Source organism: Pezoporus flaviventris, unplaced genomic scaffold, assembly GCF_033815535.1.
Source record: "Pezoporus flaviventris isolate CSIRO_AGI_PZ_B2104156 unplaced genomic scaffold, CSIRO_AGI_Pfla_v1 ptg000007l, whole genome shotgun sequence".
NCBI lineage: Eukaryota > Metazoa > Chordata > Aves > Psittaciformes > Psittacidae > Pezoporus > Pezoporus flaviventris.
In genome coordinates, this window is record NW_026892555.1 from 88,224,998 (window position 1) to 88,249,029 (window position 24,032).

Below are 24,032 nucleotides of genomic sequence, written 5' to 3' on the forward strand. Positions count from 1 at the left end.
TGTGTGCTTTGATCACAGACTCTTTAGAACAGCAATTCTTCCTAAGCGTCTGGAACACACTTTTGCACATTTTGAATACTTTCATAAACCGGCATTTTTGGCAGAAGGCAAGCCTGTGAGATATTTCAATTCTTTGTACATTCTTCCTGACTGCATAATTCTATTATCCAATTTACTTTTGTCTAAGTTGAAAGAACACACACCGAGATGCATCTAAGAGACACAACAACAAAAAAGTCATGACAACATGAGAACAATTAACTGTAAGGTGATCAGTATTTTTAAAGTGCCATTGTTAAATACATAAAATCAAAGAGATGGCAAGCGATTCAAAAGCAAGATGAATATGAAAGTAAGAGAGATAAATGGACTTAGTCTTAAATTAATTTCTTAAATTCACGATGAAAAAGACAGACTGGTATTATACTGTCTCCTCCTGTCATTAAATAAATTGTAATCTGTAACCTAATCCTCTTAAATTCATCACAGGACCACACTGACACAATACATATTCCAAATACCTTAGCAGATGTTGTTATTCTTTACTCCAATATTGCAAATGAAGACTTTTAATGATACTAATTAAAGGACTTCCACCTCTCTCTATACCATCATGATATGCAGGGCCACAGGCCACTAAAAATTCTGTATTTTGCCACAGAATAAGCAAATAACAGCTTTTTACACCATTGTTTCAATCTCGGCTTTTTCATTCTGTGTTCTAACCCTGTTCAGGCCTAAAAGCCCATTCACCACTTGTAAAACCACACGTGTTGACTGCACAACCTCAACCTCATTTTTGCTACTTGCAAGCAATAATAAAAAAGAGTAACACTGTAATATTCCCCTAGAAAAATCAATTATTACAATAAATACAAGGTTCTGTGGTGACCTAATCAGTAACTTAAAAAAACCCCAACATTTTTATTTAAAATGAAAAACAGTGACAACATACCATATTGTAAACCTTCCACCCTTAAAATCACAATTTGGTCAACCAGTTGCTGATTAAGGTTTCATTAAATGTTAATACAGTATTACATTTAAATTATCCCACATAGACAATTAACGAAGAACCACTAATCTCAGCTCAGCCACATGGCCAATATTATTAAAACGGCCAAAATACTCTTCTCCTGTGTCCCACTTGGAGCGCAGCTTCTCAGCCGTTTGCCAGGAGCTGTTGTCCTTCATTGCCTGATAGTGCCATCTGACAATGGCCTGCAACACCTTTACCGATGAATTCAAGTGCTCTGAAGAAAGGGCTCACAAAAATGTGCACTTCTAGCAATCTGCAAGCAGACAATATGCCTTCAGCTCCTTTGGTTTTAATAATGTTCCCTTTGGAAAGTGAATCAGTTGAAGACTGTTCCAATAACATAATAGTGAGTCATAGCCTAGACAAGGCATAAATCACTGTCTATACAGTTTGTGACAACGTCCTTGTTTTTCTTTCTTCCACATTTTTTTTCCAGAGACCATGCAGTAAAGGCAGTTTGATTTTATCCATGTTCTTACTGTAAACATTCAGAAATATACCAAGGACAACCAGTAAGCCTGACCACACGTATCTAAAAGGAAGGGGGAGGAAGAGAAAAAAAATTACCATTAGTACATTAGTACTTCATCTGTAACAGTTATATACCAATATTTGTGGATGGAATAAAAATAAAGCCCCCACAGTAAGGAGAGAAGAGTTCAAGGAAAAAAACAACAACAAATTAGCGGACTGTGAGAAAGATTTGCTTACATCTTTATTATTCCTATCCTTCCACCTTTCCTTTTCCTGTTCTGGCTGGAAAGCTTATTAAGGTGCATTTATAGTTAAGTAACAACTAAGCAGTAACTCCTCTTTCTCACATGAATAAAGGAATCCTGAGGGGTTTTAGTACACTTTTTCTTCCTGTGGTTATGAGAACTATACTCTCTGTAACTGGCCCAGCATGTGTTCTCACTCTGTGCCTTACAGCCATACTTTCCAATGTAAGCGCATTTTTGTTTCAGCTTTCCATTATTTTAAGCTTCGAGATTGTTAGCTGGAGTAAACTGCACTTGGGCATTTGGCTGTAAGCTTTGTTCTCAAACCTCAAAAGAAATTATGCATAGCAATAGTACCGAGTACTACTTAGCTTCAAACCAAAAGTAATTAGGACCAATGTATCAACTTAGCTGCATTTTTCAATGTAAGCTTTTCCTTAAAATTAAAAAAAAAGGAAGAAACCCAAGCTCAAAAATCTTGGAATATCTCAAGATAACAGAAGCTTGCAGTTGTTTAAAAAGGCCAGTTAAGAGCTCGTAAAAGGGGAAATAATACCACCTGAGCTCATAAAAGGGCAAATAATACCATCATGGAGAAAATGCCTTCCTTTAGCCAAATCTTCCTTCACAGAGAAAGTACCCAATTTATTAAGTATCATAAGCACTAGATAAACAACAAAAAGAAAAAGAAACAAAACAAACCCCCAAAACGCCAACACGTGTACTAGCTTGTCTTCCAGACATCTTGAAAAATGGAAACTATTTTCTCTAGCATGATTAGCATCAACAAGCCAGTCAATATTTACAGCAGAATGCCAACATTTGTAGAAGATAAGAAATGAAAAGCACTAAAGCCTGAATATGATTAATCACTGTTGTTATATTTCCATGATCAAGACCATGATTTTTTTATAACACACATAAAAACCCATTCAAAACTATAAATACTTACTGCAATGTGAACGGCTTTGCAAAGAAGAAGAAAGAAAGCACAATGGTCATTGCTTTTCTTCCTGTTGTTACTGCGAAGGAAAACAAATATTTACTTCTTTAAGCATTCAGTTACAGCAAAAGAACATAATCTAGGCTTCAATATTAGATAATATCATTACTTGTCTAGCTAAAACAATGATCATCCTTGGTGCAAACACGGACTGCAGATGCACTAGTCCAGTACGAAACAGTGCTAAAACCATATGCTGTTTGAAACAAGTACACCGCATAAGTAGCATCAGTGCCAGTCACAGTACCTGTAGCAGAGAAACTTCCAGAAGACTTGCTATTTAATAACTTCAAGCTAATCAATTCACAATATCTGAAAGCAACAAACAACTCTTTCAAGTAACTAATGGTATAAATTAACCTGTTAAAGAAGAAAAAACTGGTATCGCTATATGGACACAACAAATCTCTTGCCATTTCCACCTCATGCTATTACAGTTCAGTGGTGTTTGGGGCTTTATTTTTAAGTGGAATGGGGTCATCACCTTGGCATTCTTTTGAAGCTACTGAAAATTTACCTAGCAGTGCAGAGAAATACAACTTTGGTTAGAAACCCAAGAAACTCAACGATGTCTGACTTCAGAGGTTTCATTGGGAAGTTTTCATCAAAACCATTAAGAGACCTTCCTCTACATGTCATCACTAGAAAGAATTAAGGGAGTTAGGAGACTTAAGAACACAACCCTGTTACTAAAAATGGAAGTAAACTACCTGTTTGGGATACTCTCAAATTAACTGTAGCTCCAACAATGATTTGAACAATTTCCTTGCTATCTGCTACGAACAATACAGTAAATTATGTACTGGGAAGCCTACAGACTTCACCACTGAAACAAAACCAATAAATGAGTAAAAGTTATTGAAATTGTTTAAAAAAACGTGACAGTGCAGCTAGGCGTACAAATTCAGCTATGGTTAAGGGAATGAGAAGGGGCTATTCTATATGATAGTGCAGGCTTCTCACTTGATAAAACAAACAAATGGGGACAATTGCCTGCACTTAAATAAAAATATGTTTTTTTCAAAGTGTTTTGCTTACCATCAAGTACATTTTACTATACAATACTGTAAAGCCTTACTTGTACAACTGCATTCATATTAGTCTCACATCAGTCTTACTGTAACATACTGAGACAAAACGAACCAGTGACTCCTGCTGTAATTTCTCACTGTTTTGGCTAGAAAAGCAAGTTTCATTCTCTCCAACCTGCCCCCACAAACAAATATTTACTTAAAAGCATGTTTTGTAGTAGAAGAAACAGCCTTCACCATTGCTTTATCTGCCCCTGTCTCAACTTCTAAGTAGCAATTTTCTTTAAATGTAAAGAAATTTATGTGCATCAAATAAAATGATTTTCTATTACATAAAAAATTAAAGGCGAATGAAAAAGAAAATTGAGTTTTAATTAGAAAACAGTTTACAGATGAATAATTTAAAAAAATCGTTAAATTACTTCAGTTTTTCTAATTACAATTATTTCTGTTCTTTCAAATCAGTTATTAATTAAAATATTTATGTAACCATTTCCTTCTAAATTAAGTGCCTTTTCTTCTTTTTCTCAATTAAGTCTGATAATTTCTCATTCTGCTAATAGAAATATAATTTTCATTAAACTCTTTCACCCCAGTCCCCCCAAAGAAGGGGAGGGTAGATGGGGGGTGGGAGGGACAGTAATGAATGTGGTGTTCTTCCAAGGCACAATAAACATTTTCCCATTGCTACAGGCAAGACAGAAAGGGCTCAAGTGCTAGAATTATCAAGGTCAAGCAAAGGAAAACCTGGAAAGGGTTTGTTACGCCACAGTATTTTTTAGATATGTTTTAGCACAATAAGATTTTTTTATTTTTTAAAAAAGCTATTTTAATACATGAAACAACACTCTCATCTGGGCCAATGTCCAGTCAGAAGGCCTACTGAACTTTGTTAAAAACACACACGAAACAGAAGTGCTGCAGAACAAATAATTAATGGGAAAGCAGAGCATGCAATCCTCAGGTCAGAAAAAAAACTGTCTGTATTTTCCTCTCCACGACCACAGATGAAGGCAGAGCATCACTTGACAGAAACCAGCTTTTAGGGGTAGAAGGAAAAGAGGAAAGTATCTCCATGTCATCTTGCTACAACTTCCCCTGCAGGCCCTTGTGACTAATGTTTGTAGTTTAAAGGAAAGGTAACCTGAGGAAGGAATGAGCCCAGTGTAACCATTCTTGACAGACTACTGTAGCAACTATAGAGATGACAGAAGAAGCTAAATCACAGATTTTTGAAAAACACACTCAAGTTACATTTTAAGTTTGGAAGCAACAATTTTCTACAGACAAAGAATTTATATTCTACATCAGTTTGTATATAGTGCTGAGCAATAATTTCAGGGACAGCCTGAAAACAGGTGTACATGAAGATGATGCAAAATATGTCAGCCTTTTCCTTCAGCGTTGTTAGAAACATAAAAAATGTTAATAGTGCAATCAACTGCTGTTGAAATGAACAGCAAGGTCATTTCCCCTTTTTCCTGCAGCTGGGGATATTCTGATATGTAGACCTTTCAGTCACTTGACTATACATTTCCATTGCAATTTCCCTCTTTAGAACAGTGTTGTTTCTTCACTAAAACATAGCACAGGATACATGTACAAGATTACTCAGCAGCCTCTTCAATACTGAAACTGTGGCACAGAAGGAACCAGGAAGCTCTCAACCACATATACTGGTAAAGATCAATGGTACACAAATCACAATCAGTCAGCATAAAGAACGCAGAGTAAGAACAATTCTCAAAAGGTCCTTCCTAAATAATGGAATTACTTTACGCTTTTATACCAAAAGCGGTAAAGATATAATTTGTTCATACCTGTTACAGCCAGAAGGGCACCGAAGATTTTAATCAAAGCTAGAACAAAGGATATACCAAAATACCCAGTCAGGGAGAAAAGGAATGCATAACCGTAAGTCTGAACTGGATGCTGCAACAACAAAAAAAAGCCCGTTAGGAAAATGTAAAACAAACCCTGAGGTATTGCAAAATGACATAAAACTACAAAATTTAATCAATTGCTTGAGCAATAATAAGCTGTTCAACAATGCATTCATGCAAAGATCCTTATTTAATTTTAGTTAAATAATGGAAAAATAATAATGAAATTATAAGCTCATAAATCTGGTCCTGTGATTGTTTTGTTTTTTAAAACATTACCCTATCTTATACATCAAAGACTGTAACAACCTTCTTAATATATGAATTATACAAGTTAACCAGTTTACATGATGAAAAGACTTTAGATAAGTGGTGAGATTTTCTAAACCTTACAGAGCAAGGTTTTCCAATGAGGTTCTTCATAGAAAAAAGTAAATCTTTACACCTACCTTTGAGCAAAATGTTACTGCAGGGCTTAATCCACTAGTGCATATTAATCCAAATAAAATATACACAAAACCTATTGAATAGGAATACAAAACCTAGAATAGTTTAAGAGAAAATAATTACCAGGTGATACTATATAAAAGGACAAAATTAATTCTTTCAAACGCTTGGTCCTATTAGTATGTTCAACTTCTGAGAGTTAAATTTGCACTGTTTGAAGATATTTTTACTAGGATTTCTATAATAGCTGATTTACAGTGAAAAATGAGTAATAAGTGCTAGAGATATTCTTCCTACCCACAAGTACATGAAAAAAAAAGGTTTTGCAGGGTAGTCATTTAATAATATCCCGAGATCAAAGTTGACTGTGGCAAATCCTTCAAATACAGGATTTCACAGCCTAAATAAAACTTCACACAACTATGTAATTTAATAGTTCAAATAACATCTTAAATGTACTTTGTTTTCTGTTACTTACCCTACACAGTAAAGATCTATGTTATATTAACTGTAATGGTAGCACATAATCACCACAACTTCCAGAAGTGTCATATAAGTTTCATCTTTGTCACTTCAGTTCATGCACATGATGCACCCGTGTTACGGTTATAGGATTCAAGGTTTTCAATCAGCTCTGACCTAGCTCAGTACTTAAAAAAGCCTATACTCAACAAACAGGTAAACTTAAGTTTTGTCTGTACCCTTATTTAATTCATAGCTTCATACAGCAACAAAAGAACCTTCACCCCATCCTTTCCCATGTAGAAGCAACAACAGAAGCTGAAACTGCCAATCTATGCAGTGCAAGGCATTCAGCTGTTGGGCTTTTCCTTGTGAAAAAGGGATACAGTTAACAGAACTCTTCTACACATTACTAGTTAATCAGGCTGACTACACTTTCAAAACTCAGTGTCAATTACAGGCCTTCTTTCAACACAAGTTTCATCAGCTGCTTTTTTGTTATATTATCTCAACTATTTGCAAAAATAAATTTATTAACAATTGATTACAATGCCATGAGATAACAAAAGACTTATCACTGCCCTACAATAAAGGGGGATGAATATACATTTTAAAAACAGAACTGCTTTGAAACTCATGACCTGATCATCAGAGCTCTTATTTTACACTGTTTATATGCACAAAAATTAGCCTCTGGTTCTTAATTTGGCTCTACATCCAGCTTTTCTGCCAAACTACCCAAAGACCTCACTTTCACAACCAGGAATGAGTACTGCATTACTAGTTCTTTGTTAGGCAGTGTGATATAGGTCACTTCATCTGAATAACATACAAGGCAAAATCAGGTATAACCTTCCAGAGCAGTGGTTTCTCTTTTCATCATTGCTTAATCCAGGGCAAGCTCCAAATTCAGCAACAAAACAGATCCTGCAGATGTCACATTCCTTTGCTATTCAGTTTTATTTCCAGATAACTGTCCATTAAACATGATCTCTGACGCAGAAGACCTCTTAAATTTTTACCTACAGTATCAAGCCTGGAAAAATAATTTCTGAAATTCTGCTTGTACTCCTGCACTGATTTCTCCAAACAAAATCCTGGAGTGTAGTATCTAAGCCTCAAAACCCCAAAATCTTTCTATCATTAATCACTACAATGATTCTCTACAAAAAAGTATGAGCATACAATATGAAGAGCAAAATTTGTCAGACTATCACGAATAAGAAGCAAGGTTCTGGAAGTAACAGGAGCATTGTAGGTAAGGCAGTTAGTAACTGTCAGATGACGGCTGGCAAGGTACAAAGTGGGCAAGAAAAGAGTTGAAGACTGTATTTTGTTTTGGATTTCAGAGAGTAAAGCTACAGAAGAAGTCTGCACTAGGTCAGGTCAGGTCCATGTAGCTAAAGATCTGCCTCCTGCAGCAGGCAACAATGAATACTAGAAAAAAGTACAAAAATAAAAACTAAAACACAGTGACGCTTCTCTGGTATATTCTTCCACTTCCCAGAAACTTTGTTTAAACTTCTTGAGCCAACCTAGATCACTTTCAGCCTTAAATGAAGCTTTCTTCTAATAGATTTTTAATTTCATGTATGAAGTTATCCTCACAAATAAGTAACTGGATTTCCCAGTTAAATGTAAAATAACTGCCAAATGTGCAAATTAAATTTCATCTATTACTTTGGCATATTCAAATAATGTCTGTTATAATAAAAGATTTTCTTGTATTTACTTGACTTTAGAGAAAAAGACGCCAAGTTCAAACATGTTTTGTCTGAAAAAAAAAAAAGACAAAGCAAACCTCACGAACAGATAATCCACATTCCAAGTAAGCATATAAAAAATAGTGAGCAAGACACTTCTTACAGAATTATGTATTTCACTGAATCAGGAACACACATATTCACCTATTCTGAAAGTCAGTTTCAAAAGCTTCAAAAAAGGCTGCCTCTCAAATGCTAGCACCCTATAAGCAGAAGTCTAGCAAGTAAGAAAAGCAATGTGTTCCATGTAACACGTGCACACCTATACCAGAAAAGCAGTATGTATTTTTCAGAGATGCACATGATCATTCAGAAAACACTCTGTTGATTTCAGGCCTGCAGGGTAGACACAGAAATTATTGCTAGAAATGAGTGTTTCTGTAGCTACAATATACATACATTTGAAGTTGCACATAGAAAGCAGCACCCTTGAAACCTTAAAACCCAAATACCAGCAAAAAGCCCCAAACAAGGAGAAAATTTCAAGAACAGTACACTAATAGCTCTCCTTTACATATGCAAGAGAAAAGAAGATTAAGTTTCATGTTCTGTCACTGTACGCCTTGTCTATATTACGTTATTTTAAAACTGCAAATCTGGTATTTACCATTTCTGAATTAGAACCATTGTGCAACTTCATAGCTTTTTCCTGTACATTTCCTATAACTGCATCTGCGCAGAGGGCAAGGGATATTAGGACCACACCTAATATAAGAAAGAAAGAAACAAAAACCTGTTCAGAATATTTACCACCAGAGCAGTGACAAAAACCACTCCTTACTTATCTGGGGTGGGGGGAATAAATCTCAGGAACAAGAAAATCATAACAACCCCCCTCTATCGCATATTCTAAATGTCAGCAAAATGATTTAGTGATACCACTGTAAAGCAGTGTACACCTCCGCTCTCTCCACCAGTTAACTCCTGAGCACTGTGTGTCTCAAAGCTTGACAAGAACATTTGGACATTGCTATAAAGAAGATAGCTGTATTTTTTGTAGTAAAAAGACTGAAAAAATGTCAACTGCATTTATTTAGGTATTTGTAATGAAGATAAATAACCAGACAACACACTCTTTTGGGTAGTTACTCCTACTTTTTCCTGAAAAAGGCAAATAAAAAGTTAGATGTAATGGTTAAACAAATGCAAGAGGACTCACAACAGAAATCTTCCATTTCTGAAATATTAATTTTTAAAAACTGCTGTTCAAGTACAAACCCCATGGTTTTAGGTTACTATATTTGTTCACAACAAAGTCATTATGCAGTCAGTAATGTAAGCAGCTTTCCAATAACAAAAATTAGTAACTTTCTATTCACACCAGTCACTATTCATTTTCCAACCTCTGAACTTCCAATTCTTTCCCGCCTGTAGCAACTACTGCATTTAATGATACATACTGGTTGACATACCACTTTTCCTAAGTATACAATATTACAGAAGATACTACTCATCAAAATCATGTTTACGGTGTGCTCTAGTCTCGATGAATGAGGAGTGTAAGACTAGAAATAAGCAGTGTTATATTTTCTTAATATTATGTTTACTATTGGAGGCCTCAGAATAGGAGTTCTATTGGACCAAATGGAGTGTAAGTTTTTGGCAGAGAAAAAAAAAAACAAAAAACCACCAACAATCCCAGCTCCTAAGATTCTCAGAATTTAAAGATTTGACATTTTTAAGACCAATGAAGTTTAAGCTGGCATCTTCTTGAGAAACTTCTGTGACTTTCAAACCAGCATTTTTTTAGTTTGGGAACCATTTCTTTTCCCAGGCTAGAGTAACACAACTGGGACAACAGAAAAAGATTTGTCATTACCATAAGTTATCATGCATTGGAAAAGGTATGAGCCAATGGAAATGAAATGATAACCTTAATACTGATTATGCTGAAGACATAGATATATCAACTACTTAGATTCAGCTCTGGTCCAAAGGTATAGCTTGCCAATAGCATTGCTGCAGATCACTTTTGTTAATGTGACTGAGTATATCTCTGTGTTCAGTATCATACATTTTCCAGCAGTGCTTAATGAACCAGGCACAACACTGGACAAATGCATGTTCAGTACTTGATTGAGATAAAAAGGTTACCTGGAATCTGAAGTGCAAGTGTGCATGGAAAAGAGAAATGTGGAGACAAGACAGATGTTAATATTACATACATACACAGTTTGGAGTATGAAAAGAAGAATAGTGCTACACCTGCCAAGCAGCAGCAGCAAAACCATGAAAGAGACCAGTAGCGTTATGTAGTACGTAAAGAGTGGGTAGAAACGACTGGAAGAATGATCCTAAATTATTTCTGAAAGATATTAAACCTGGAGGTCTTGCACTAACAGACTTGACTGAAATACTACATTACATTGTATTTTACCTTATTAATGTGATGTTTGAAGTCATTAAGATATTAACACTGCTTATACAAATTGTTGTTGACAAACTTGTGTAAATATATCCAACACATTCTCATGCTCACAACTGCTACCACACAAATGTGTTAGCATGTTGTTTGGAGTTTACCTGCCCATTAAGATCTCTTTAATAATTCACATACATACAATTAGAAGACACAGTAGATGTAATAAACCACATAGTATCTCCTTAACAACAGAGAAGCTAAGGACAAAACACCCTGGTCTGTGACTAAACTGCACCTGCACAAATAGTCTAGGATGGAAGAAGTTGCATGCAATCAGTATTTTTACTGTGTCTTCACTGAAAATAGTTAATTTCACTTACACCTGTAAAGCCAGAACAGCGGAAGTTCCCATACCTCTAATGTTTCAAGGGTATCTCCTTCTCCACACCCTTCTCTTCTGGTCTCTCTTGGAATTCCTGTATTTATTATTCACAGCTATTTAGGATACCTACCACTACCTCTCCGATCTGATAATGACAGGAGATGCTTTGAACTCTTAGCACCAACTCCATATTGAAAAGTATACCTCTTCCTTAGTTACAAGTATGTACCTGTTCTGGCAGAAGAGTTTCTTAGCTGACCTCTTTCATGTGTAAACAAAATCTGTGTAGATACCTTTTTTGGCCCAGCAATACTGAGATTCGATTTCAACAGCAAGAAAGGAAAATAAAACCCCCAAAGCTCACAAAAAACACAAATGGAAAGCCTCCTATAATTGTTCATCCAGATAGTATTTTACATCTGCTCATGCTGCATTTTTAGGATTTGCATCAGACAACAAAGATTATGAATTTTGTTTAACATCGCAGTAAAGTTTTGCGCTCTCAGAACTGTGAAATGTAAACAGCTTTGGTCTTAACAAGTTAGTATAAGTTCTGTGAAACCATGCTAGAATCCTACTCATTTGTATGGAAGCAGTTCTAATAGTTGTGAATAAATCACTGGAAGGAACCCATGAATTTATAGGGCAGCAAGTAGGCAGCAACAGAAATCTGCAATTTTGGAAAACAGTAATTCTGAAGTTAAACATTTTGCTGTTTATGTTTTTCAAAGCTTTAATATCCTTAAATACTTTGTTATTTCTTTGAAGATACTCTTTGAAGACAAAAAGTTCTGCCTTTTGTCTTTCAGTTCTTATTCGGTGATTTACATTAAGAAAAGTAATTATTCAAAAGAATATGCCATTTTTCAGAGTGAGCGAAGTTTTTAATAATTCTTAGCACTGGTTTTACACTTCAGCAGCTATATTTCTGCAATACCAAAAATCACTACATTTCTTGAAGGAAGAGACAGACCATCTATCTCCATAATTCATCTAAGAAATGGAAAACCGCTACCTTTTCCATTATGAAAAGTTTCTTCTGGTTAAATTAAGTGACATGGGAATAAAATGAAACAGGAAAAGAGAATATAGAAATACAGAAAGTACCTTCCCAAAAGGTGAGCAGGAGAATTTTGAATCACCTTCCTAAGGAGAGATGCAGACTTTTGAATCCTAGTTCTATATTCTATTTTCACAGAACTAACTTCCTCCAAAGGGTAGTGATCTATGCTTCAACACACAGAGACTTGTTTGAAGTATTCAAAATAAATTTATAATGAAAGACAACCCTGTTTATTCTCTGAAGACATTTAAAGTTTTTTATCTTGCATTTTGCAGATCTTTGAGGGCATCAGGACTTAACTACATTTGCTGCACTGTGCCTTGTCCCATTCAGTTGAAGAATCAACTTTCCAAGTCTTTTCAGAATTAAGTCATTTGAAATTAAGACATTTGAAACAATTCAGATTTCACAAAAGGAATATATTAACATGTGAATGCACTTACAGGCTGTAGTCAAAAATTAATGGTAACGTATCTATACATCAGAAACACTAGACTGTAATTACATGCTTATCAATGTCATACTGTACTCAAAATATTTATAAAGTAGCTATCCAGTTACACCACACAAACACACTAAATGCACAGCAGGTTATATAATTCACTTTTATTTTTCTTTGTAAATTCTTCCACTACAAATAGCACTAGAATTACAATAAAAGGCATGAGAATTCATTTATGAGGAAGGCAAAAGATGTATACAGTTCAGGTAACACAACAAATTGATTGTTACTAACACTAGATGAAATAATATTTTGTGAGAAACAGAAGCTTTTTCCTGAAAAACAAGGATTTATTATGGCTATGAACAAAACTTCTAAATCACTGCCTCCATTACCAAGAAATAGTTTCACACTAAACGCCTGCCGTAACAGTTGTTGTAACTCATCTCAGAATTCCAAAAGGAGAATACACTGAAAGTTGACTATTCGGTTATTAATCCAAACATTGACCAAGTAAATTACATGGACTTAATGAATAACCAGTTCTCCCTTGCTATTTGAGACAGAAATTCAACTAAGTTTTTAAACCCAAGCAGGTTAAAATCCTTTCTTTGCTTCTGATTTTACACATCAGAGAAAAGTCAGAACACGGGCATTCCAACTAAGATCTACAGCAAATCCAAGTGAGAAAGTCAGTGCTTTAAAATGGTTAAACTGAATTTTATCATAGCTATTTAAACATATCTACTGGGAAGTAAGTACTTCCCAGAGAACAAGCATGAGGCATTTCAACCTAAAGGGTGGAAAGAACACAAAAAACTCCACTTGGAATAAAAGTCTCTTCTGGCACTGATACCGTTCTGCCAAATGTAGAGCTACAAAGAAACCTGCATTTTCCATATGATACCTGAAAGCACTCCACGAAGAACTCTTAGAACTTCTATTGAACACTTATTATAGGAAAAAACCAAGCTTTTTGTTAATCTCTAAAATATAACATATATTTACCTGTGAAGTTGAAGTTTGGTGCAACTGTGCTGTCAGCTAAAGTAAACCATATTAATCCAAGACTCATACAGAGGGCGGCAGACACATCTGCAATGTTATAACGTTTTCCTACAAAAGCAATACAAATGACATGAAAGGACTGTTACCACTCAGAATTTCATGATTATCCTGTTCAGCAGACTAGAATTCAAAGGAATAAGTGTTCCAATGACATTTTTACTTAAGCAGAAGACTTAATGCTCTGCCCTTTCATGACCAAAACTGGTTTCTTCTGCAACAGAAGTTCTTAATATGGAAAATGATCTTAGCAAATTACCATTTGATTCTTGTGATCAGTTTTAGTTTTAATCCTAATGACATAGAAGTATATTTTCAACGACATAAGGCACATCCTGCCTGACACAGCACAATCTCAGAAACTTTAGATCAGCTTAGATGTTTTAAGATTTTTCCCTCATGAAAGACATTTTGGCTGCCTTTACTGATTAGAGAGGAGTCATTGCCAAACACTAACAGATTATTTGGGTACTTTCAGAACTCTATATTGTCTCTGATTTGGAAGAGATGGGATGTGGATGGAAGTGGAAAAGGAGTACAGAAATGAAAAGGCAGGAGTTAGTATATCTTGTTTAAAGTAACATATTCCTTTCCCAGAAACTGTACTTTCAATATAAGCTTCCAAGGGAACTTTTTTGAACTTCTGAAACTTTAACTGAAATTTTTTACATAATAATTGTTTTGTTTTTTTTTAATCGCAGAGAATACAATGCTACTACAATATATGTTCACAAAGCTTTAAGGGAGCACCAGTCTTTCTGCATTAAAATGATACAAATAACTCCTAATAAAAGGTAAATACTGCGCATGCATATGCATATGTAAACTTGTAACCTCTTCTGAAAGTTTAACTTTCTATTGCAAATAGAAGGGCAAAATTAACTTCAACAACAGAAACATATCATCCTAATCTGTTTCATGTCACTTAGCCATGCAGAGCTTTACTGACTTCATGAATCTTTGTGTATTGAACAAATAGAAATATTTATAATATACTTAAGTATTTTAAATGCAGAATGACTGAAGTATGTTTATTCACATTATTATACACTTTATCTGTTGCTCTCCAGATCCCTTTTTCTGTTCTCGGAATATGAGCTATGACTTTGGGACTAGCCAAAGACATGTAAAGTCATGTACTTCTGCTTAAACATTTTATCAAAAGTTAGGAATTTTAATGAGGAATTTGGGATTCAAACAAGAGGAGTTGGGGATTTCGTCACAAAACAGCTATATTTTAATTTTTTTTTCCATTCCAAGTTTTCCATTTCACTATTGAAAATGGTTTATGATGTGATTTGGTTACATTACTTAACAATGAAGTTTTGTGAGTGACTTGTACAACTTCTTTTCCCCCACATCTAATTGTATTTATAAATTTTCCGAGAAGATGCTTCAGAAGTAGGTATTTTTTCTCCTAAAGGAAAAATGCTACCTATCCCTCTCCAAAAGCCTCAAGGGCATTTAACAAAGTACAGGATTCCATACATGAATGCCTCCCAAAGAAACAACAAAAAAATAATCTAATAGCAAGACTAACTTACCTTGTATAAAAACCCCACCTATCATAACTGGAATCAGCTTACAGCACTTGAAGATGACTTGAGTAGGGTAATTCAGATATCCTAAAGAGGTATTTGACAAACCCATAGTTCCCACTGTTAAAAACGCTATTATCATGTAGGTTTTGCCAGGAATTCTACAAAATATAAACATACGAATCTTGGTATTACAGTCATATACAGGAGATTTAGCTTGGAAAACAGATAAAGGAATATGTTTGTAATACACTTTGACCATCTTTCTCAATGAATTTCATTTTGCAACAGAAATTTAAAAATGCACATAAATGACTTATATCAAATGTCATTTCTTTCAATTACTGCTAATAAACAGCATTCAAATACAAGACAATAAAAATTCATGGCTCAGCAAGTATTCAAGTAGTAATTATTTAACCTCCTTCTGAGAAGGTATATTATTTACAGAAGAATCAAGATGAAGGCTTCAGTTGATTTGCCAAAGGAAACACAGAAGGTTGGTATACCAAGATACCCTGACTCTTAGTCCTGTCATGGCATTGTGACAATATTTTTTTGTGAAGTTTTCACATGATCATTGACATTTTTACAATGCAAATGCTCTCTTAAATGAAAGACACAAAACCTAAGCACATCTTTTAAAGCAAACCTACTTAGACACATGGCAAATAGAGAGCAGACCTCTGACACTCTCCAAAACACACAGCATGTTAGAGGAACCTCTTGGTGAGGAGGTGCCAAGGTTTCAGGAAAAGGTATTCAGTGACAGATGGCTTCAAGTGCTGTGAAGTGCAGTTGGTCCTATTCTAGACATGATAATCCCAAGTAACACATGCATGAGTCAGTCTGTTTCAGCCACCCTGAGGACAGAATATGCTCTGTAAGTGGGACAATGTGACAGTGGAGTCAAGAAGACTATTTACAGGTCTCAAATCTAAGTGGGTGCTTCTAAAACATTTCCTAACATTGTTCCAGTAAATTCACATTATTTTAACAACAGAAGTGCTAACAATGCCTCACAATATTCACATTCAATTTAAATTTACCATAAATATCAAATGCTTCTAATATGATAACAGTGGGTAAAATACTTGGAAAAACACATACCTTCTCCTTTTGTCCTGGATCAACTGCAATTCTATTAGTCCAAAAATGGAATAAAATCCAAATTGCACTAAAGTGAGGTACCAACCAAAAGCTTTAAAACCTTCCACTGAAAATATCAATTCCTATAAAAACAAAAATCCAGCAAGGTCATGTACATGCACCAAATTACTAAATCAAACCAAAAATCAACAGAATTTTTATTTCATGTACATGCAAAGCTAGCCTTTGCAGCTGGTGGTTATTAACTGTAAGATTTACCTACTACACATAATTTGCAAAGTATTGAAAAAGATAATTTAGGTTTTCCAAAATGCAATGAGAAAATTTACTACTGGTGTAAGTCCACTGAAATTAACAGATTGGTTCATCAAGGGGAATACATTTGATCCATTCATAGTTATCCCATATTATAGACGGTTTCCTGACTGCTTTTCAGTTCATTTGCTTCAGGAGACTGCTTTTATCCAAAATTTATAAATAGCTCACACTAAATTAAATACTACCTTTCTCTAACAGACATTTACTGGTAATTTCCATCTCTTAGGAATGTGCACCTAGTATTTTGAGTGCCTATATTAAACAGCACATATGAGCTTATAAATTTGCAGGCTGTAGGAATGTAGGAACATTTAAAACTAGAACAACTTGTTATGGAAAAATACATGCACTGCATAAAGAATTATGCAGATGTGTCAATTATGAAACAAAACGCTACCCAGTATTTTTCTTTTTGAGATTCTGCTTTCAATTACCACTAACTTTGTTTAATTCTCTGGAAATAACTTTATTTTAACAAAATTCTTAGCTGTTTTTGAAAGCTACATTGGAAACATAGCAATTTTTAATTATCAACTTTTAGATCACTGCTTTCCCTTGAAATACTCACTGATCTTAAAAAGAACAGAAGTGCAGCTGCTCAAGATAAATGAGAAAAGGCTAGCAAGAAGAGAAATGTTTAACTGAAACAGCATAAATACTATGCTTCTACCTAACCATCATAGTCCTTCAGTTCTTCCCTGAAAAGAGAACAGAGAAAACAGCAGTCTACTACTGTACAGCACTCAGGGAACTCAAGGAGATCTAAAGGTTTCAATATCAATGAAGACTTACATGTCAGTCTATAGGGTTCTACAATTTGTTTGTTTTCAGAAGACTAAGAAACCATATCCAAACAATATTGAAAGGTTTATCTTGCACACAGAAGTAAAAGATCAAGTTCTGAAAGTCCAACTGAACCAAAACTTGTAGGCATATGAATTATAATGGAATCTTACATTACACATTTACTGCTATTAAATTCTGATTCATATATATGTCTATACATATTAAAAAAATATTCTACATATTACAGAAAAGGAAAAGGGGTAGAAGGAATTGGCCTAGGACACAAGTTCATAGCATTTACCTGTAAATATCCATAGATTAGATAAAACATAAAAACTCCAGAAACACAGATGAAAAATTGAGTAGGTTTGTTAAACTTGCTGAGATTCATGCCAAGAACTACAACATCATCTACTGATTTGATATGAGGAGACATAGTTTGAGATTTGGAAGGTACACTGATGGAAATGTATTTTCTTGAAGAAGTAAATTTCAGATCCATGATTCCTAGTTTGCTGCATTCGGTGCTACTGTTATCTTCTTTCTGCTCTTCTTTTTCTGTGTGTCCTCTGTCTGAACGCTGAAAGAAATGCTGGAGTCAGGTAAGACAAAACATACAGCTTTCCAACAATAACAGTAAACAAATGTGACATTTACATGGAAATTATAAAGGTTTAAGAGTTTTGTTTGATTGTTTTTATTCACAAATTTTATTTCTCTTTCCTGATGTCCAAAGGTAACATGAGTTAGTATCATTTTATAAAAGGAGTTTTGGTTCATGTGGGAAGCAGTATTCCTACACTATACAAAACAAACCAACTAACCCCAAAACACTAGCAACAGAAGACCAGTGTCAGTTTCACAACAGCTCAAACTAGCCCTTTTGCACAGGAGTGACTGCTTGGCAAGAAATGATCCCCATGATTAAATCACAATGAAAGAACTGATACTGAAGCACTGTAGTTCTGTCTACTTCATTTTCACAGCGGAACATACTAGACTAGTCCACTACATGGGAAGCCTTGCTGAAAAATTCACATTTGAGGCTATGACTGGTTACAAGCATTGAACTGGAAGAAGTTATCCCCTCACTCTCATATTTATTCAGTTTCTCCCACAGTTCTGAGTAACACAACATGAAGACAGAAACAAGAAGGTTAAGAAGAGAGTCTCAGAAATTAGATAGGTTATCTGATGAGGTCTGTGGCATGGTCCCTTTAATATTAACCACATGCAGTCATTTCCGTGTGTAACAGAAAACAAAACTGGATGACTAAACCTGAAGAAGGAGTTTATATTGAGGCAAATAATTCTTTTTTCCAGCTCCCCAGAGAGTATGATGTTTGAGGGTTGTTTTTTCCTTTTTAGCCTCAAGATAAACACACTAGTCAGTCAGTTGTCTGAAGATTTTAAAGTGTAGGTCAGCATTTAGCTCAGCAAGAAGTCAGTAATTAAATTTTGTTTGCTGTGGTTTGTTTTCCCCAGCTCAAAAATACTTCTCATCACACATATATAAAAAAATGCTTCTCCTGCCATTTTTAAATGGACAATGTATAGTATATAAAAGCTAGATCATGCAATAAATGTAGTAAATGTAATCTGCATGGACACTGGTCATTTATTATACAACATAAGAATTTACAAGTTTAGCTGAAAGATGAAGGATTAGTATAAAAATTGTAATGTAGTTGTTTCATTTTTTGATATAACTTACTATCAGGTTGGAACAAGATTCCTATTAAAGTTCTTAAAGAATAGCTTAGGGACTATAACAGGAGTTTAGGGACTATAAAAATTATCTTTAAATTCACAGCTCTTCAGCTGAAAACCAAAAGCAAGAGGAAGAGAGTTTACCCTTGTACATTGTTAGGTAAACCCAAAGTGAGGTGGCCAAAAAAAAAAAGGGGGGGGGGGGGAAAGAATGATAATGTTTAAGGAGACTTCAGTAAAACCAGTAAAGTACCAATGTCCTGCAAGGAGGGGCACTAGTGAACCTTTAAGCACAATATCATACAGAGTTCTGATAACCCTCAATGACAGATTCAAAGCGCAACTGCAGAAAAGATTATCAGGATGGAGGAACAGATTGTCCTTATGAACAGAAATGAAAGCGGAATTTCACTAGCCAAAAAAACCCTGATGAAAACAAAATTTCAATAAAAGTATCACAAGGGTTACCACTAAGGAGGAAAGACAGTTTTAAGGACAGTAGAATGATAGCAAATAGGCGTGAACTGACCAATAACTAACAGTACTAAAAACTACTTTTTCAACCCTAGACTGTCTGTATGCTAGAGCAGCTTAAAAATGAAAGAAAGAACAACTGAACTGTTTCTAAGGTGAAGTTTATGAAAGCAATTGTAAATTTGTTGATGCCACACTTTCTCAGCAGGAACAAGAGCTGCAGAAGTAATCTGAGCTTCATTTTGCAGCCAACCTGAAACACAGAAAATGATGTATGCCCAGCAGCAGACACAGTCAAGTAATGTCATGTGTGCTTCAAGAATCCAAAAACTGAGTGAATTGTATAATGGACAGCATTGTACCTACATTTCCCATTTTGGCCACTAATTTAGATATTATTTGTGTAATACCTGTGTTAGGATCAGAAGAAGCAGAGGCAAGAAGAAACAGTAAGAAGTGCATTTATCTATTGGGTCTGGGTGGGACAGAGTTATTTTCTTCATAACAGCTTGTATAGTGCTGCATTTTTAATCTGTGATCAAGACAATGCTGACAGCACACTAAAGTTTTAGCTGTTGCTGAGCAGAGCATACACTGCATCAATGCCTTTTTTTGTTTCTCCCTCTGTCCCCCACCCAGTGAATAGGCTGGGGTGTGGACAAGAGTATGAGAAGGGGGTATAATCAGACAGGTGACCCAAACTAACTAGAGATATTCCATGTAATAAAAGTATCACACTCAGCAATAAAATGTGAGAGGAGAGGGGTTAGGGAGGTTAGCTGTGTTTTGCTCAGCAACTGATGGGGCATTGATCTACCTGTGGGAGTGATTGTCTTTACATCACCTGTGCTGTATTCAGTCTCTCCTTTGCCACTATTCCCCCATTTCTTAAACAATTGCTATCTCAACGCATAAGTTTTCTTAGTTTTCCTCTTCATCTTCCCTCACCACTCTGGGGGTGGGAGGGAAAGTGAGCAAGAGACTATACAGTGCTTAGATGCCTACCAGCAGTAACCCACACATCACAATGTTTCCAGTTTTCAACTATGTGTATTTAAAATGTTTCCTCAGAACACCACCAGTTTTTACAATCGGTCCATTTAATTTCTTGTACGCTGACTATTTTTAATCAATTACTGACTCTACCCCTGAAGGGGTAAGAAACAAAACCCAGCCCATCCATAAGAAAATTATGCATAGTACTTAAGGCTTTTTTCAATCACGCTCAAGAAACCTTTCAAGAAACATTATTTAACAACTAAAGAAATTGTAAAACTCTCCAACAAGAAATTTCATTACCAACAGTGACAGAACTCTTCTGAAGTTTAGTGTGACTTCTCAAACTTATTTTTCTAAGTATCACAAATGCTGTTCATCCTCATCTCACCAAAATCCCTCAAGCAACTGATTCACCTTTTGAACAAACATGAAGCAAAAATCATAGAACAGTTTGGGTTGGAAGGGGCCTTTAAAGGTCATCTAGTTCCAAACTCACTGCCATGGGCAGTGACTCTATCCACTAGACGAGGTTGCTTAAAGCCCCGCCCAGCCTGGCTTTAAACACTGCCAGGGATGCGGCAGCCACAAACTTCTCTGGGCAACCTGTTCTAGTGCCTCACCATCCTCATAGTAAAGACCTCCTTCCTTATATCTAATCTAAACTTACCCACTTTCAGTTTAAAGCAATAAATCCGTTTTATGAAGAGCCAAGTGACTTAAGAGCTGTCCTGATGTATAAAATAGATTATTCCCCTCCTCTTTTTTTCCCCTGTGTAAAAATGTAAACAACACATTTAGATAAGAGACTTTTTGTTTCTCCCCCTTTGAAATAAAGTCCCATGCAGTGCAAGATTTTAACCTAGCACACAAGTAAAACAGAGCACTACATCAAAAATAAGCAAATGAATAAGTAACTGCAAAAGCCCCACAAAAAAGTTAATGACTTGTACCAAATATGAAAAAAGCACTGTGAAAGAGCTGGGGCTTTTTTTATTTAACCCTGAAGAACATTTGTAAAAACATGAGTTTGGCAGAAACTAGCATCTCAGTACTCTCAGAAAAATCACTTGCACGAGCTACACAAGGCAAGTTCCACACTGGCCCTAGCCATGGCCATGCCCGATTTCCTTTGGAGCAAATTCCACAAACGCTTGGTGGCAGGCCAGCAGCTGACACCCTAACAGGGATGCTCCGGGTTATAGGGACCAACTGCACGTCCGTGGGATACCCGAACAGATCCCTTTCTTGGTGGTACCTCGCTCCTGCCCCGCAGGCAAAAGAGGGAATGGAGATAGGGACCAACACGATCACTGAAGCTTTCTTCCTGCTGACTCGCCTGGGCCCAGCCCTCTGCCAGCGGGCTGTCGAGGGCTGGCCCACACCACACCCCAAGGCCAGGACAGACGTGGCTCTGCCGGAGCACCTGCCAGCTTCCCGGGGAGGGCCGCAACAGAGGCTCCCCACCTGCAACAGGCCACCATTCGTAGCTCCGCCCCGGGGGGAAAGGGACGCCTCGCTACTCACAGGCCCCAACGCCGCGGGACACCGCCTCCTCAGGCCGACCAAACTCCTCCCGCCACTCAGCACCAGCCACATCCCGCTCCTGCCCGGTCCCCAGCACCCTGCCCTCCTCACCATCGCACCCATGGCCCCCGGTTGCCGGGTGACGCTCCCGAGGAAGCGACCGCGACCCCGCCTCCTCCCCCCTCGTCCCGCTGCGTGCCGGGGAAACGCAGCCCCGCCCCCGTACCTGTTTGACGGGAAGGGGGAGGCGGGGGGAGGCGCGGGGAGGGAGGGGCACGGCGGCAACGCCCAGCTGCCCTCCGCCGCCACCGCGGCTCCCGGCACCCTCGCCTGCCTGGCGCACCGCCGGAAGTGGCGATGGGGATACCAGGGGTCGGCGTGAGCACCGAGAGCATCGAGAGAGCTCCGCTCACTCACTCGGCGTTCTGCTATTCGTCCTGAAGCGGGTGGTGGCGCTCTCAAGCTCACATCTCACTCCCCTCCTCCGCCCTCCCTCGCTGGGGCGGGGTCTAATCGTTAGGACACGCCCACCTCGGCGGCGAAGGGGCGGGGCTTGCAGGGCTGGCTGTTTCCCGCTGGCGGCGGTGGGTTTAGGCTCGCTCCGGGAGGGAGCGGGCAGTAGTCAGCTCTGTCCTGCCGGAGCGCAGCCGAGGCTGGGGGAAGGCAGGACCAGGTGGTGGGAGCCAGAGTTCCTGCGCTCGGGGTGCGCCCTGTTCCTCACCTGCCTGCTCCTCTTGCAGAGGTGGCGGGTAGCGGCCGTCTGATGGGGTCGCCTCAGTAGCGGCGCGGAGGGGGTAACGATTGAGTTCAACAGCCGCCGTGGGGGTGTGGCCGTGTGCCCTTCCGGGCTGGGTGTCACCTGTCGGGTCCGCAGGGAGCGGGGTGGCCCTGACGTTGTGGAAAAGCCGTGTGAGAACGCCGCTGCGTTTCACAGCTTGATGGGATCGAAATACCAGAATGCGTGGCAGGGAGGTTCGTTCCGCGGTTTGCCTGGTGCTCCGCTGTTCTAATGTGAGCAGTAAATCACCCGCGTGAAGCGGCTGCCTTCATAAAAATCACCCAAAGGAGTTTTACTCTACACTCACACTGCCTTGTGATCCTCACACGTGAGGCTGCAGGAGGGAGATAATGAAAATATTTAATAATGACAAGCGGAAAGGTGAACGAGAGCAATAACAGCAAAATGTGTAGAGAACATAATGGCCAAAAGAAGTGGGTAAAAAGCGTAGGGAAAAGGTAGCTACAGGCATTTTTTTGAAAATGTATGAATTAGTTGTAACTTGAAAATACATCAAGTCTAGCTGTTAATGGTATCGGGCTATGAAATGGGAGTTCTGTGTTTCTAGGAACAGTACAGAAGTACTTAACATTATAAAGAAATACGTATATTGTCCTTTAGTGTTTCGAAATTAGAGTTTTCATGTTTGAAGTGTTCTACAAGTTACCCTTTATCTTTTCGAGTGCTAGCATAGTAAATCGGCATGTATGATGGGGAGCAGCAAGAAGTGCAGCGGCATTTAGAATAATTTTATTTATTAAGTAACAAATGCCAAAAAAAAGTGTATGCTCGAGGTTGAAATTAAGAAAAAGCAAACCCCCAAACCTTTTGGCAACCTAGGTATTGCTGAGAAAGAGGATTAGTGATGGTTGAGCATCTGCAGCCATCTTCTTGAGAGGTTCCAGTGCTTCCTGGTTTGGGTTTTCGCTATTTAGGTTGGATTTCACATTTAGCAAATAACTGTGCTTTTTTTTGCAGCAATAGGGATGGTGCTTCTTGCTGTCTTCATGATAGAAGTAACTGCCCTAATAAATAAATATATTCAAGCTTGCATGTGGTCAGCTGGGATTTCCTTGTTTCCTATAAGTAAATTCTCTAGGTAATGACTGTAATGAGCTTTTCTGTTAAAGGTAT

The 24,032-nt window shown here is 37.3% G+C and overlaps 1 protein-coding gene across 2 annotated transcripts; it reads right to left on the reverse strand.

Annotated features, from left to right (window-relative positions):
* Positions 1 to 252: 252 nt before the first annotated feature.
* On the reverse strand, positions 253 to 22,376 carry SLC35B3 (solute carrier family 35 member B3). Of its 2 annotated transcripts, XM_061449434.1 has the most exons (10): positions 22,232 to 22,372; positions 17,715 to 17,993; positions 16,310 to 16,431; positions 15,206 to 15,360; positions 13,605 to 13,712; positions 8,955 to 9,052; positions 6,125 to 6,217; positions 5,613 to 5,724; positions 2,711 to 2,780; positions 253 to 1,571 (listed from the first exon to the last, which is right to left on the reverse strand). In XM_061449434.1, exons 1-10 carry the CDS (start codon positions 22,241 to 22,243, stop codon positions 1,421 to 1,423), a joined length of 1,200 nt encoding a protein of 399 aa, XP_061305418.1. In that variant the 5' UTR covers positions 22,244 to 22,372; the 3' UTR covers positions 253 to 1,420. The 2 variants fall into 2 exon arrangements, with proteins under 2 accessions (XP_061305418.1, XP_061305419.1); XM_061449435.1 differs by lacking the exon at positions 6,125 to 6,217 and having other exon boundaries at positions 22,232 to 22,376.
* Positions 22,377 to 24,032: the final 1,656 nt, after the last annotated feature.